This window comes from Pan troglodytes, chromosome 5 (assembly GCF_028858775.2).
Source record: "Pan troglodytes isolate AG18354 chromosome 5, NHGRI_mPanTro3-v2.0_pri, whole genome shotgun sequence".
NCBI classification, from domain to species: Eukaryota; Metazoa; Chordata; class Mammalia; order Primates; family Hominidae; genus Pan; species Pan troglodytes.
The window spans coordinates 31515832-31532697 of NC_072403.2; the positions used below are offsets into that span (position 1 = coordinate 31515832).

Sequence of the window (16866 nt, forward strand, 5' to 3'; positions counted from 1 at the left end):
TGGAGGAATCTAGGCCAAGAAAACATTGTGTGCAAAGCATGGAAACAGAGCCTGGATCATACAGGGAACTGCAACCATGATTGGATTATGAATAGTTATAAAGGAAATAGAGAGATATGGCAAGAAATGAAGCTGGCAAGCTCAGCATCTACCAGATACTTCAGGGATTTTTGTTCTGTGCTAAAGAATAATAATTTTGACATATTTCCACTTTTGAGGAAATATCTAGGAATAAATTTAGCATGTTTTGGAGATAGTTGTGGTGGAAGGGGTTGAGGTAGGTAGAGTCTAGTGAGACTTGCAAATTTCTCACCTAGTTTAATACCATTCTTCACAGTAAAGAATTAGCAAGAAAGGCTGATATTGCTGTTATAGTTGTTATTGTTTGAGTGGGGAGGGGAGGACAATACTTCGCAGTTGACCTTTCCATGGCATATATTCAGGCGGAAAAGTTTCCTAGGCTTTATTGTGTATATGTTATATCATATGTATTGTATAGGTGATTGTAGATAAATATTTGGTTGAGACTCACTGGAATAACAGTTTGAAGCCATGGTAATGATGGATGTTGAACAGGGTCTGGTGTGCAGAGGTCCATGGGGGCATGAAGGAGAGGCTGCAGTCCTCTCTTATCTTTCTCCCAGCCCTGCCACTGCAAAGTTTACCCTGGCAGCCCTAGATACTGCTTACTTAAGAGAACAAGGGAATAAACTTATAAGTAATGAAGCAGAGATGGAAGGCACATTCTTTTGGATACTGATCAGGGCCATTAAATGAAGATGGGTATAATAGGAAACAAGAGTAGGAAACAGAAGACCTGAGTCCCCATCTCACCAACTCCAGTGACCAGCTGAGCAACCCTGAGCAAGTCACTTATGTCCTGTGAGCCCCAGTTCCCTCATCTAAAGTCTGTCTTCACCTACAGAGTTGTTACGTGGATCAAAGGAAATCCTGGATGAAGTTACTTTTAAAGTGCTGTATTGTACTGTTGGGATAGAGGTGGTGGTAAGGAACTAACTGCAGAATATTTGCTGGATTAATTAAATGCCTCAGACAGGCTAAAATTCGTTTTTATAGGATCAAAGTTATGTGATCATGGAGCAGAAAGAGACCTTATATAATTTTATAGATGAAAATGCAGAGATCCGCAAAGATTATTCACTTAATACTACTCACTTAACATTCCACAGAAATTTCATGTCAGAGTTTACATTGGAAGCCAGGCTTCCTCCCTTTAGGTGTGAAGTTCATTCAAACTGAATTAGCACTGTCATGCAGGGAGACCTTTCAGAAAGTAACTGATATGTTGAAGAACATGACAGAATTAAAACAGAGTATTGGATTCCTGAGGTTGTTTGTATCAGGAGTGCCGGACTATTACTCCATCTAGAACAAAATGTGTTTATCTCAATGTCAAAGAGGAGACTAATTTGCCTTAGACTGACTTACTTGCATCTCTTGCAGATGATTGGTATAGGAGCTTTCTTGGAAAATATACTAATTCAGTGATTATTCAACCAGAGTTATAATGGGGACAGAGCACTGTCAAAATAGGAAAGGCTTTTGGAAACTTCTCAAACGGCTGCCTCCCTCCTCTCTTCCCCTGGTTTTCCACATTATCCTTGTAAACAGCCTGCTACTCTGCTGCTCACACTGCAGTGCAATGAGAAATTTTACTGGTGGATTGTGCTTTGCATTTTAATATGTGAGCAGATAGACCGCTGTACCAGTCTTTCGATAATAGTGCTTCATTGGTCCTAATTCACACTGGACCAGTAATAGGATCCAAGCCTCGCTTTCAAAAACTGCGTTTCTTATCATTAAGAACAGTCTTCGAAATCAGATTAATAATAATGTCTGTGATGTATTGAGCTTTTAATATCTGTGATATACTGAGCTCTTACTGTGTGCTAGACACTCTGTGGAACACATTAGACATGTAATATTATTTATTCTCAATAATCCTATGAGGTGAAAATGTTTTTATTGTCATTTTATGGTCAAGGAAAGTAAAATGGAGAGATCAGTAACTTTGTCCAATGTCACTCAGCTAGATTTCAAATTTAGGTCTGACACTGACGCTGATACCCTTTCCACACTTTCCAACTGTATCACCCATCTCAGACAAATCATTTAACTTCCCTTAGCTCACATTCTTCAACCATAAAATGGTGATCACATGCATAGCTGCCCTACCCATCTTCACAGATGTTGGAAGGATAAAATGTGCAGAAACATTTTTCAAACTCTAAAGTGCTATATGAATGTGTTTTGAGTGTTATTATTAATGCTGTCTATAAGGTGCTATTAATGTTTTTGCCTGTTATTTTCCTATAGTTTATTGTTGTCATAATAATTAATATCTTACCTAAAGCTTTTCTTTTAAAAGAGTAAAATTGGCAGTAGTTTCTGTGATTTTTCTGCTACTGCTGTTTTGATAGAGCAATTGAATGGTTCACCCTAATTTGGAGTTTCTGTGATTTGCAGAATCTCAGAAGCATTCAAATATGATATATTTTCTAGGGTTACCTGTGACTTTGTGTTCTAGTACCAGGGAAAACAAGTTCTTGTGGTAAGGGGGTGTATAAAGGCTTGATGTTTGCATTTTTTAATCTTCTCGTTAATGGCTTTGTGTTAAGTACAGCTGACACGCCATAACACTTCAGATGCCAGCATGAAGCTTGCTTGGTTCTGCCAAGTGTCTGATTTAAAGTGATTACCAGAGATCAATGATCATCCAACAGTCACAAGTCACCCTGGGGCAGCTCAGAATTCTTGGTTGCGCTCTGGGACTCCGTCGTGCTCCTGTTCTCTGAGGGCTCCGTGTCATATATAACCACCTTTCAGTTTTATGGCGGGCGCCTCGGGTGCAGTGTCATCATCTCTTCCTTTCACTTGTGCTGCATTGCAGGCGTTGCTTGAGTCCATGGTTGATGCTGCTGAGAATCTTTGTCCCAATGTGATGAAAAAAGCCCACATTCGACAAGACTTGATTCATGCCAGCACCGAAAAGATTTCTATTCCACGTACCTTTGTTAAAAATGTCCTGTTGGAGCAGTCTGGAATTGATATCCTTAACAAAATTAGGTAGGTTTATAATGTTAATAAACCTAGGAGCTGCAGTTTCTGTAAATGCAGTCGAGGCAGCTGTAAAGAGGGTTATTGTTGGCTGTATCCATATATAATGTGTTTAGGCATGTTTAATAGGCAGAAACTGTATATAAATATAACTGTGCATAAATGCATAAGTTTTATACATTTCCAAAATGAGATAATCACGTAAATGCCTGCATTACTTAAGGACATAGAATTATCTGCTCTGTTTAAAGGTTTTATATTTAAGAGGGGGTACATGTTTGTAATCCCTGTTTTCTGTTTCTGAAGTTTATCTTTCACCTTTACAAATCACTAGCTTGAAGATTGAGATCAGTTTGCTTTTTACCGTCATACACTGTGAACAAATGCACAGCCTATAAATAGGGAGAGGCCCACTTTGACCTTACCATATTTTCCTTCTGGGTTATTTTGGTGGGTCTGTAATACTATATGTGTATTAATGGTGTCTTTGCAGTGTTTACCTAGATTTCTGTTTGAAAAAGTTTGAAAAATATGACAAGATGTAAATATTTAGAAGCTGTGATTACTGGCAAACTTTTCTGAATTTTTACATAGAGACTCTTGGTCCATCAACAGTATTACATTATAGCTCAGCTAATTCTCATAATGTTTCTTAGTTGGGGAATCAGATAACTAAAAACTAAGTTCAGAAGCATTTTTTAATTTTCCATTTTAACCATTTTTGAATATTGATAAAGATATTTAGATGTAGCAGAAATGATAGCTCCTGTCTATAGAGCTGGGGGTGGTGCTAACACACAATGATACAGCTAAATGACAATCCATGAGAAAAATGAGTCAAAAACAAAATAAGCCCCAAATTATATTATCGTTAACTAGATATCAAAGGCTGATGACTCTAAATCCAGATTATAGAACTTTGAGGATTTAGAAATTCTGCAGTAACTGAATAATCTCAGGGTTTGTTTGTTTGTTTGTTTTGTTTTACTGAAGCCCCTAAATCCTACTCAGCTGAATTGTAAGGCAATTGAAAGGACTTGAGAAATTTTAGAAAAGACTTCTAGAGGGTTTATAGGACCCCATAGATTAGTGACTTTATAAACTCTAGCCCTTCACTAGGTGTGCTTACTTATTCTTATAACCTGTGGTTTGAGAATTTTTTTGTTGGAGATGCCTAAACATTAAGGAGAAAATAATGTATTGGCCACTATTCTTTCATAATAGTGGTTTCAGCCACAAATAGATCATATTTTGATAGCTTTGAGTATCAAATTCTGTCAAATATGATCATTTCCTTTGAAAATGGGCAAATTCTGAAAGTTGAACAGCAGTATAGAATACACATCAATGAATCAATTTTATGTCCATTAACTCCATACTTGGCTTTTTATAATGCATTATACTGAACATTGATAGAATGAAAATATTTACACCTACACATGCATGTATGTATACATTCATATAATATGCACATTTGCATGGGCAGGTTAAGTTGACTCTTTTCCTCTAAAACCTTTGCAAACTGGAAGCTTAACCAGGAAGGAAGCATAGTATCCGGTAGCAAAATGATAGAATGATCCTGAGATATTAAAAAATAATTGCGTTTTTAAGACTCTATCTTTTTTTGGTGCTACAATTTGAAATAGATAAACCACTCCTCCCCACTTTCAGAGAGAAGGAGAGAAAGAGAAACTATTGAACCTATAGTTTTATGAGGAAGTATAATTTCTAAACATGCCTAAAAAGAATCAGAGGAAGTACTTAAAATTAGATTTTCAGGTCCCTCTGAAAGTTTGGGGTGGGATCCAGTAACCTGTATTTTTAATATGAGACCTGGGTGAATCTTATCAGTAGACACCTCTGGGGAATAGTAAAGTATCAGATAAAGCAAATAGCTAGTGATACCTTGTTTCAGGGGCAGAAATTAAATGTATTTTTTTTATCTTTAGCTTAAGATAATTTTTACTCTAAGTAAAAAACTAGTACTTCTATTCAGAAATCTCCCCGGGCAGAGAAATCTCCATGCAAATTATTGCCTTTAGGTTAGCAAGATTTTTTCCGTGTTACACGAATATATTTTCAACATTAGCTTATGCGACAATATTGGAATATAGGTATGTATTTCTCTCACATATTTACCTTTAAATGTATTGTGCTTAATGTACATTTGTACATATAGGCATTAAGATATTCAGACCGAGAACACACATGAAAGTGGAATTCTTGGGAATACCAAATTTGCAAAAATGCAAACAAAAATACCAGCCATCTGACAGAATCTTAGTGGCTGGGTCTGTTTATTAGTAAAAACAACAAGCCACTTTTTGCTGTGTGGCCAACTCTCTGAGGTCAGGCAACAGGCACCAGAACTGCAAATTTTAGTAACCTCTCTTCATAAAAGATAAGGGCAGGTGATTTTGTAAATATTCAAAGTAAGATGGTCAGTCAAAGCAGACGCAGTTATGGTATCATTTGATTGGTGAAAAGTTTTTTAAAAGGGTGACTGATACGCATACTAAAGCAGTAACTAAGACTTAACAACCAGGCTAGACTTTCTTAATTTACTCCAGTCCAGGTTTGTTTTCCTTTATGTCAATGGATGAATTGTTCCTCACCACACGGTACATATGGTTCCCATTAACTTTGTCTTTATCCAGATGTTTTTCATTTCTACCATTAAATCTTGAGTTTTGAAATTGCAGAGGCAGGTTGAAATTGGTAAAGAAAGTCTGTTACTTGTGTGTTTATGGCAGTGTTTAAGGTTTATTTTTGGAAATCCTTAGTCCTGTTCACACATTCTTATATTCCACTTTCAAAGACAGAAATGGAATCACAGTTGACCTTATCACTATAGCAGCAAGGGTGGATGATTTTCCCCTCTTGCACAAATTAAAATGGTACTCTGTCCTTTTGATTTTCACACAGTGAAGTAAAATTGACAGTGGCCTCCTTCCTGTCTGATAGAATTGTGGACGAAATCCTGGATGCACTCTCACATTGCCATCATAAACTGGTGAGTGCTGTGCACATCTTGAGCAGGACCTCCTGTTTCAGCTCTGCTGTGATGCAGGATGACTTCCGGTGTGGGGATGTGATTTCTTTTCTGCATTTCACACTACTACAGCTTTATGGTTTGTGATCTTGGTTTTCCTCCTTTCTCTTCTATATTGCTTCTAGCCATTCTGGAGCATGTTAGAACTTCTCCAGAGGGAATGATAAGGGAAAGCAGAACTGATTGTATCCAGAAATCTTATTGTTCATTTATTATAAAGGTCAAAAGCTTGGGGAAGAAATGTTGAGACTGAAGTCTGAAATTAACATTTTAATTTATCTTTGCTCATTTTGTTGTTGATATGATTATTTGATAATGGACTATTCTAAAAATATGGGAGAAAATAAAAATATTTGAATAAAGAAAGTGCAAGAACAAAATGGGCATAATTTAGTAATGGATAGTTGCTGACTGCCCCACAGGTGCCTTGGATATAACCAAGGTAAAAAAAAAAATTTCTTCATCTAGAGACTGGTTCTGCATCAAGGTAGGGGATTTTACTTCCAATATCAGTGCATATGAAAAAATGTATCAGAAACTCAATGTTGCGCAAACTTCAGGAAGTTCTCTGAGGTACAGATGAAGCTTTTATAACTGGTTATATCTTATGTCTCAATATGATGCAGTGGAAGTCTCCCAGGAAAGTTATAGCAATGTTTCCTTCAAGAAAAATAATTCTTCAATGTTTTCTTAACTGTGCGGGATGGAGATACCAGTTTTATGGCATTGAATTGTTGGGTGACACTAGAGAATCCTAAAATGAGAGGAGCAGCAACAGCTTCTTCTACATGAAACAGACAAAATGCGTGTTTTTGAAAAATTCATTTGAGAAAAACGTGTAAGACTGTCTTCCAAAATCTGAAAGACAAGACAGATATCTCTAATAGCACAATTCAAATGCTGCCTGTGGACCAGAGGTGGCCCACTAATGGATGGTTCCCCGGAGGAAGCATCCAGAAACTTCTTGAGCTTCCAATATCAGTGCATATGAAAAAATGTAGTTTTTCATTGTAGCACCAAAAAAGATAGAGTATCCAAACACATGTTATCTTTCTGATTTTTCTTTTTTATTGTATTTTAACAGTATATTGGTTTGTGCTAAATTGGAAATATAAAAAACCAGTTTATCACCACATTGAATGTAAGAAACACTGTTTTCTATTTCCTGGCACAGTAAAGAGCTACATGATTGTTTAGAGCTCCTGATTCAGCCTTTTTAAAAATAAGTACAAACAAAAGCAATAGAGTATCCATTCATTCATTCATTCATTCATTCAAGATGGAGTCTTGCTCTGTCACTCAGGCCGGAGTGCAGTGGTGTGATCTTGGCTCACTGCAACCTCTGCCCCTAGGTTCAAGTGATTCCCCTGACTCAGCCTTCCGAGTAGCTGGGATTACAGGTGTGTGCCACCACACCTGGCTAATTTTTGTATTTTAAGTAGAGATGAGGTTTCACCATGTGAAATCCTTTCTCAATCTCCTGACCTCAAGTGATCCACCTGCCTCAGCCTCCCAAAGTGCTGGGATTACAGGTATAAGCCACTGCACCTGGCCTAGAGCATCCTTTTAAAATAAACTTATTTTAGAAACAGTTTATTGATAACCCATGGCTCCAGGAATGGCCTTAAAATGCTTACTTATGACACAAATAGTACATATTATACTAACAGAAATCTTCATGTGAGAACTACACTGAAAGTTTGAATTTTTCCCTTTTTTGCGTTTGTTTTTTCTTAAAGAATTTACTCAGAAAGTATTGATTTTTTTAATTGAGAAAAAATTTGCTGAATGCACTTTTGGTTTGAACTTCATTTTAACATTAATACTGCTGATTTAGATTATAAGGAAAGAGATTAAGTCTCATGTGAAGGAAATACTATCTTCAAAATGAAACCTTGTTTTCAATGACTTTCAGATACCATTTTCACCAACTTAAGTTTGTAAACGTTCTCAAAGTTTCCGTGGACTTGCCAACTGGTTTTCATTGTTTCAGAAGAATTAAATCAAAGTTCCTGGTGTCAGATCAGCTCAGCACTGAAGTTTGTTAATTTCAGCCAAGCTTATTCTACCTCTTATTGAATTTTTTATGTTTACCTAAAGTATAACACTGGAAATTAAGAAATCATATCAAATATGGTATTCATTATATGAAAACAATGAAAGCGAGCAGGAATTAAAATTTTGCTAGTAATTTCCTTCTTTTCAGTCCTTTAAAAATAATGAAAGTTGGAATTGTTTTATTACTCTCAGATACTTTTTAGTATAGAAGGAAATTTCTTCAGAGGAATTATCAAATAAAATTAATAAAAAGAACACTACTATGTTGTCCCTTCATTTACTAAGAGATTTATAACTTATTGCTTAAAACACTCTGTCCTCCAAAGAAAGATAATAAAAGGAGGTAAGTTACTGTACTGTGAATGTATTAAAAATTGTCCTTGTCACTCGTCAACTTTGTGCTCCACTGCGCCATCTTGTGGAAGACATCTTCAGGAATCCTACTAACCAGCACTTTCTCTGTGCTTTAATTTCTCCTCGTACACGTCTTGACCTTCTAGGCTGACCATTTCAGCAGACGTGGCAAGACCCTTCCTCAACAAGAATCCTTAGAGATCGAGCTGGCTGAGGAGAAGCCAGTTAAACGTTCCATCATCACAGTGGAGGAGCTAACAGAGATAGAGCGTTTGGAAGATCTGGATACCTGTATGGTAAGACACATCCTCTGGTGGTACCGTTACCCTTTTCACTGGACTGTGCCATTGTTTTTTTTTTTTTTTTAAACAAATCTCACCTTTTGAAATCAGACCAAACAAAACACTGTCCCCACCCTCAGACAATTCTTTCAGAAAAGTCCTAAAGAGGCCGCTAATGAAGTGAATAAAGCTGAAGCTTCAGCCCCCTTCTAAGGCCCTGTAGCCATAGTGGGAAAATTCCTAATTAGGAGAAATAGATTAGGTAACTCTTAAAGGTTTTTGTGACAGGAAAATATCTTCAAATAAAATTATAAATAAGCCATTAAAAATGTGGAGAAAGACTTTTTCAAATAAAAAATATATATAGGGTGACTCTTTCTTGGTCTTACCTGTTTTCTTTTGTTAAACAACTTTTTGACAAACCCTTAAATTTGGGCTTCCTGTTTAGATGAGATTATGTTTCGTTAATCTGATTTGATGTGCTTTAGAAGATGGAATGCACACTATAATGTTTACCTAACTGTAGGTCTTAATTTCTTATCCATTTTCTAAATTTCATGTAGCATATCCATCTGGCCCTATAACTAGAGTATTTAGGTTGTTAATACCTTTTCACTCTAAGGAAAATTTTATCTGAATCCTATTTAGTTATTTTAAAATTTATATTAATCAGCATAGCTACTTCTCACTTTACCATGAAACAATTGTTTGTGTCTATATCATCCTCTGTATTCAATATGTTTATGTCTTACAAAATGTTTACTTTTTAATAATTCCTTATAATCTGAGGTGGTGGTGGTAAGACTAGGTGTTGGTTACTTATATGTCCAAATGTTTCTACATTAGCTTGTGATTTTAGTAATTTTTAGATGAAGCCATTGTTAAGAAATAGTACTTGTTTTAACTTTGAACACCAAGGATCTGATATGGCCGATATTACTTTTCTAACCTAGGAGGGAATGTAGTGTGTTAAGAAGTTTACTTATTTATAAACCACTGTTATCATGTTTTAAAGTCTGTGAATAAAATATTTGAGGGTTCTCTATGTAAAGTCCTGTCCTATACAAGGAGAACAGCAAAGAAAGCCTAATGTATAATCCAAGATTGCAAGCAACATTCTAATATCACTAAATAAGGCTGAAAAACAGTTTTCTATATAATTATATAAACCTGCACATATATTTAATCTGGGTGGAGGAAATTGTCAAGTTTTTAAAAACTTGGTTGTCCATCTCATTATAAAATTTATATTTCATAAGTATTTTGAGTTTGTTTGCCTTTTGAGGCATTAGAAGTTGGACACTATGTTATAGGATAATTGTTCTGGAAAGCTCTTAGACTAGCCCTAAAAGAAAATAAATAATAAGAAATAGATTTGAATTAAAAATTTGAAATCAACTCCACATATCACGTTTCTTACCAGATTTATTTGGTCATGTGTAAATTGGAAAAGGGTGAAGGAAAAAACAAGCTAGTAAAATGTATTTTATTAGGTTTATAGATGATGTGGTTTGGAATGAGGAAAAGTTGGTTATGAAAGACTGGCTCACCTACTGTAACATTGATTTTAAACTGTGTAAACTTTGTTTGGAAGTAAGTTTTTTTGTTTGTTTAATTTGGTTTAGTTTTGTGAAAGGAAGAAAAAGATTGTTTGTTTGTTTTAAGTGAGTGAGTTGAGGGTGGAGGAAAGGAATAATTTTTAAAAATGCAGTTGGAAGACCACCCTCAGAACTTAAGGGACAGCCCTGCAGCAGGCACAGCCCTTGTGAGTCAGCATCCATTGTAAAAACATTCATGTTGCCATGATGCCTAAAGAGGCAGGAGTAGATGTAGATCTCTTTGAATTCAACTCTCAGGACAAGCCACGTTAGGAGGGTAGACTTTATCTGGTTTAAAGGGCCAAGGAGGTAAGCAGGGAGGGCCATTCCTGAGATGAGCCTGTGTTGAGTCCTAGGGTGAGGAGCAGGGCCCTGGGTGTTGAGGGAGTGACAGAGAAACACAAGAGCTCTTCATCAAAAAAAGAATATATAGGTAGGCATGAGTTTTTAAGTCATGAAAGCAGCTTTTGTTCTAATAAATATTGTCTTCATTCATTGTTCTAACTAGGCTAATAAGTTGTTAAGTAGTAGAAAACCAGAGTTAAATTTGCTGTTAGTGTAATGAAAAAGCATATTTTTGTGTGTGTAAAAAGTGCAAGTCGGGATTTTATACTATTGATAATAATTTCGTGTATACTTTCAGCCTAACCATCAATTCCAAGCCACCCAAAGATAGAACCATTCACATGGCAGCAGCTGCCCCAAGCGCAAGGATCCCTCTCCTAAAGGAAATCGATTTTCTGAGCTGGTACAAACTCATAGCTAATTTGGAAGGAGTAGAGCAATAGATTGCTCTTTTAATGCCTCCTTTCATAATCAAAGTAGCAAACCATTATTGTTTGTTATTGACATCTATTACCAGATATTTCAAGCTGTGACCCTCATACGATGCCATTGGGGGAAAAAAGTTTGCAGTCCATATTTCAAAGGGAGGTGCATTTAATTCGTGATCGTTTTCTAAATGAATGTATGCATTTTCCTTGGCAGCATTTCTATCTTAAGTGATCCGGAAAGTTAGGACTCAAGATTAACTGTTGTGTAGAAAAACTATCAGAAGGGCAAGTACATAAGTACATGCATGCAACCTTTCCCTCATGGAATTAAAAACCCCTGGTGGGTAGAATTTGTGCCACAGATGGAGCTACAGCACTGTTGAATTTGATTGCTTTGGGAGATATTGTAATTTTACTATTACCAAAAATGTTTGTTTATAGCCCAAAGAACGGTGAAACTTTCCCTATGAATTCCAAAGGAACTTTGACACATCACCAACCTGCTATTCACAGATTTAAGTTTGTTCACAGATCCTGGCATTTTTTGTGCAGGATGTTCATAGCTACTAAACCCATTTTTGAGCATTTCTTTAGGAAACTGGGCAGAGATTCTGGGAACCCTTTTGTCCCCTGCCCCTGGATTTCTAGTCTTCACGTTTTCTTCCATTTCTCCCTGGTCCAAATGTCAATTCCATTTCAGTGCTTAAGTCTCTTTAAAAAACCAATAGTTATAATTGCACTAGGGGAGGTTTAAGGGCATGTTATGTGTAGAAATTTATATTAATTTGAATTTTAATGTTTACCTTCCTGGAGTTGGAAACGATAATCCATACGATTGATTTCTTTGAAAGAAATTCATCACTTAGTCAACAACAATTAAACTTTTGTTTTGACTAAGCAAAGGCTGAAGTAAGAATGATTTGAGTGATTTCTTGGGACCTGTTATCTGCTGGAGGATAACTAAGCTTCTAATCAAACTTAATTTTGTAAAGTTAAAGAAAAAGGCAGTTCTTTTTAAACAGAGTGTCAGAAAAGGGAATTTTGTTTGTTTCCAATAAGATAAATGATCTTTTTCTTTTAACGAGAAGAAACTAAGAGGTAATCTAGTTCAGGTGGTAGGACACAGTGGGGAGGAAGATAACACTAACTATTAAAATCACCTGCACTGTTTTACAGCCTGTGTCTACTCTCTTAGCCCCCGAGAGTCTGACATCTCCTTAACTGCAGGGCGGAAAATTAAATGGTTTAAAAAGCCTTCTTATTCATGTGCTTAACACTTATGTAGTACCTGTGATGTTCAGGCACTATTCTGAGCTCTTTGTGACTGTTAACCAGTTCAATCTTCATAGCAACCTGAATAATAAGGTCTTATTCATACCTTCTGTTTAACAAATGAGGAAACTGAGGGAGAGAAAAGTAAAGTAAGTAACCCAAGGTTAACCAAAGGCAGGCAGTTTGGTGCCAGAGTCTGCATTTAACTAGTCTGCTATAATGAGTATATGGATTTCATCTATGGTATTTCTTACAAAAGGATTAAAATTTGCATTCAATTTAGTTATACCACATTGATTTCTGTAAAATAGGTGCTTACTAGCCCCAGATGAAATGAACATGTGAACAGAAACACAAATAGAAGGCGTAGTGTCATATAACCATAATGGTAGCCTGTAGTTTTTAAACATTGTTGGAAACATGTGTCAAATATCTGCTGTGTTCAGTTGTTATCCAATTGTTAGAAATGAAGTTGCCCACTTTTGGCTTACCTGAAACCTCCTGTGCCTCTCTCTATATATGTTATTTTGTTGGTGACAATGATTAATTAGTTTTCCTATATGCTTCTTATCATTTCAACCCACATGCCTTATATGTCATGCTGAAACGTGTATTTCTTTAGAATCTTTATTGTTCACAGACCATCTGTTCTTCTGCAGTTGGGTGCTCTTAGGAAATCAGTATTCTGAACCATATCTTTGAACTTTGGTGTCTTACTGGTCCTTGGGGTATTGAAGGATGCAGTTTTAGTTCTACTGATTAGTTATCTCTAAATATTTAATTTGTCACCATATATAGTATACCATCTTTGAAAAATAGCAGAAGTTTGGGATTTAAGTAGTATGCCAAGTGAGTGAAGAGCCAGTGTCTGCTCCTTAGGCATAACTAGCTCACTAATTGTATGTAATTCTTTCAATTATTTTAATGAGCATCATACCAGTTTTAAATCAAAAGATATTCAATGCAGAGGAGCAGTTTGTCCGCTTATTGCTGTTCCTAGGAAAAGAATCTTAAAAAGCTTGAATTATTACAGAACGCATCTTTGTGAATCCTGTCTCCAATGATAAAATAGCAATTATTTTCCCTTAACAAATTCAACTTCAAATTTCAGTATATATTTTTTAAGTTTTTAAATACAGACTAAAATTCAGCAAAAGTCTATTTGACTTGGTCAAAATACTATTTTTGAGAAGAAATTTAAACAAATGGCCTTATTCTCAAGTACCAACAGTTATTAATGGAACTAATCTATTCACAGTGTCGCCAAGCACAGACTATTGAGTCAATATGTCTCATTTAAAATGGTTTACACTAATATTAACTATGTGCAGAGGGTTGTTCAAGTCATAATTGTTAATTTTCTCTTATAATTTTATTCTGTAATGTCTTTTTCTTACTGATATTACTTTTGAAAACAGAGTTAACTTTTTAACTAGTAGAAAGCAATTGATTAAGACACCTTTATTTCCAAATTCTAAGTTTCAAAATTACACTCTCTGAGTCCAACGAAAATGGTTAATGTGTGTTCCTCAAAATTTGTAATAGTATTTTTTTATTTTTTATTTTATTATTACTATTATTTCTTTCCTCAGAGATCCTTGTTCTGATGGAATAATATTTGTTACAGTCCTTTGTCAAAATGCCGGGAATGCATCTTCCATCCCTGAAGAGTTCATTGTTGCCTCAAGACCCAGAGTTACTCTTTTAATTTTTAAATCACATGAATACCACTATCAGAGGCCCTATTCCAGGGAGCTTCCAGAGATCCGACCCAGATATCTTTTTTTTTTTTTCTTTGAGACAGAGTCTTGCTCTGTCGCCCAGGCTAGAGTGCGGTGGCATGATCTCGGCTCACTGCAGACTCTGCCTCCCTGGTTCAAGCGATTGTCCTGCCTCAGCCTCCTGAGTAGCTGGGATTACAGGCGCCTGCCACCATGCCTGGCTAATTTTTGTATTTTTTAGTAGAGATGGGGTTTCACCATCTTGGCCAGTCTGGTCTTGAACTCCTGACCTCATGATCCACCTGCCTTGGCCTCCCAAAGTGCTGGGATTACAGGCATGAGCCACCGCACCCGGCCAGACATCTTTTTTAAAGGATTAAAACAAGGCCTAAGGTACAGTGTTGACTGCCCTCACAGGCCACCCAAGAGACAAAAGATTTCCCTCTTATTGCAGTTATTTCTAGAAAGAGATGAATCCTACACCTTTGCCCTGCAGGTAACAGAGCAGGCTTCACCTCCCAGAGCCCTAAAGCTCCCAGTAGGAGCTAAACTCCTAAGGGAGAAGATGGGGGATACTAAATAAATCCCTCCACAAAATGACTTCAAACATGAACCAATTGTGACTAGTCAGGGCATTCCAAAACCAGCACCCAAATTGGGCACCTGACTTGTTGATTGGAAATGGTGATTCTTATGAGCTTAATTTTGACATGTAATTATCATTATAAAAGGTAATTTTGTAATCATAAACTAAACATGAACTATATTAAATGTCTCTAGTAACCTGCAGATTTATAAAACAGAAACCATTCCATTTTCTGTGTGTGTGCATATGACATAGGAATATACTTAAGGAGGAAAAATTGTAAGTGAATTTTAATTTTAACTGAGTCTAAATGAATTAAGTTATTTACAAGCAGTCACAGATTTAATGGCTCCTGGGTAGAGTACAGTAGAGCCAATAGTAAGTGAAATAATTTCTCTAAACTCAGTCTTACTTTTCCTCCCTTAGAAACCTCATGCTTTTCAACATGCCATGATGACATTTGCATCAACGACATTTCGTTTATGTCAAAAAAGCTCCAAATTATCACTGCTTTCCAGTTAGAATAAAAGATCAAATCCCTTTGGGATGAAAGGTTTCCTCTTTAATTTCTGAGTTAAACAATATTCAAATTGGAGAAAACAATGTTTTTAAATACTAAGGATGTAATTCTTGTCTGTATATATGTATGTGAGAGAACCTGCCTAAAGAGGAAGACAATGGGAAGTCCTTAAAGAGGACTTGTTTACCCAGGTGATGGGGTAAAAGAAACATCTGGAAGAAGGTGGCTGCAGGCTCTCAACAGAGCCCAGAGGAGGAGGCAGTTGTACTTGATGTTGAAGTCTTAGGTAGCGATGAGCTATCAGAAGATCCCTTAAGCCATGCATAGACTAGATGGCCATTCATTTTTTCAACAAATGCTTATTGTCCATCCATCATATACCAGGTATTCTTGGCTTCTTGCTAGGAATGGAAGGTGAAAGAACCATTGTATCACCCATCAGGCTTGCTACATTGAGGGGAAGAAGTGGCAAGGTAGTTTTGCTGGATCACAGAACCACCGTCTGTGTAAATCACTTGAATTTGCTTGGATGCTGGAAGCTATGAATCTACCACTGAAATGAGGTCATCAAGAAAGGCTTAAATTCATACAGGTTACATCTTTCAAACCTTTGGTAACAACCCACTAGTGAGTCATGAAATCCGTATAATGGTTGCAACCAGGATTAAAAAAAATGATCTGACATAAAGTATGAATATATTTTGTATCATATTAAGTATCATAAGTAACATATTATACAAAATGTATCCATAAGTATCATATTACACCAAATGTTTGTTTCAGTTATACATACATGCATGTGTAAATTGGGGTGTGACATAATAACATATATGTCTTAGGAATAGGTCACAGTCAAAAAAGTTTGAGAAACTTTCATCTATAATAACTCTCTCTACCTGGTGTGTTTCAACTTTCTCAAAATATTAGCCACACAGCAGCTCATGCATGATCTTATTATTTCTCCACTGCACTGTCCAGGTCAGGAAAGGGCCTGAGCAGAGATGCAGGAGTAGAAGAGGATTTGGTACCCTGGAGAGCCTCTTGTAAATAGGCTCATTGTTTGTTTCATTGTTTTGAGCTCCCATGGAATCATTTTTACTGAAGAGTGCTTTTGCCTTATGTTGTTGATCTTCATTGAGGACCACTTTAATAAATATCCCTATGAAATTTGTTACCATATGTACTCTTTATACTGTCTATACCACTATTATTGTCACTCTGTTTTATCTTAAAGTGCAATTGTTACAGATACATCCAGGTGAGATTGCAGGCAAGAGTAGTAGACGTTCTGAGTAGTTTGCCTTCTGTCTTATGGACACGATGGATTGTGCCATGTGTCTCACTTTGGTATTGTTAACTGAGAGGCTCAGAACTGAATGTGCATTTGACCTATAAAAAGTATGCAGTACCTGAAGAAGTATAGTTTGTTGTATTAAGCTGTAATTCTGGCTTCATTTTTTTCTTCATTGTCTTTACTCATTAAAAAAAAAAAATATTGCTGTTACATATGGGCCTCAGCTCATTTTCAGACTGAGGTGGTTATACATTAGTAAAGTGAAAAATTAGATATGGT

The 16866-nt window shown here is 36.2% G+C and overlaps 1 protein-coding gene across 16 annotated transcripts in view; it reads left to right on the forward strand.

The window, feature by feature from the left end:
* CARMIL1 (capping protein regulator and myosin 1 linker 1) overlaps window positions 1-16866 on the forward strand; it is a 340308-nt gene that overhangs the window by 267735 nt on the left and 55707 nt on the right. For all 16 annotated transcript variants that reach the window (XM_003311043.6, XM_530908.8, XM_009450613.5 and 13 more), the window contains 3 exons: window positions 2912-3087; window positions 6004-6091; window positions 8689-8838. In XM_003311043.6, the coding sequence (XP_003311091.2) occupies window positions 2912-3087; window positions 6004-6091; window positions 8689-8838 (414 nt within the window). The remainder of the gene's footprint in view (window positions 1-2911; window positions 3088-6003; window positions 6092-8688; window positions 8839-16866) is intronic.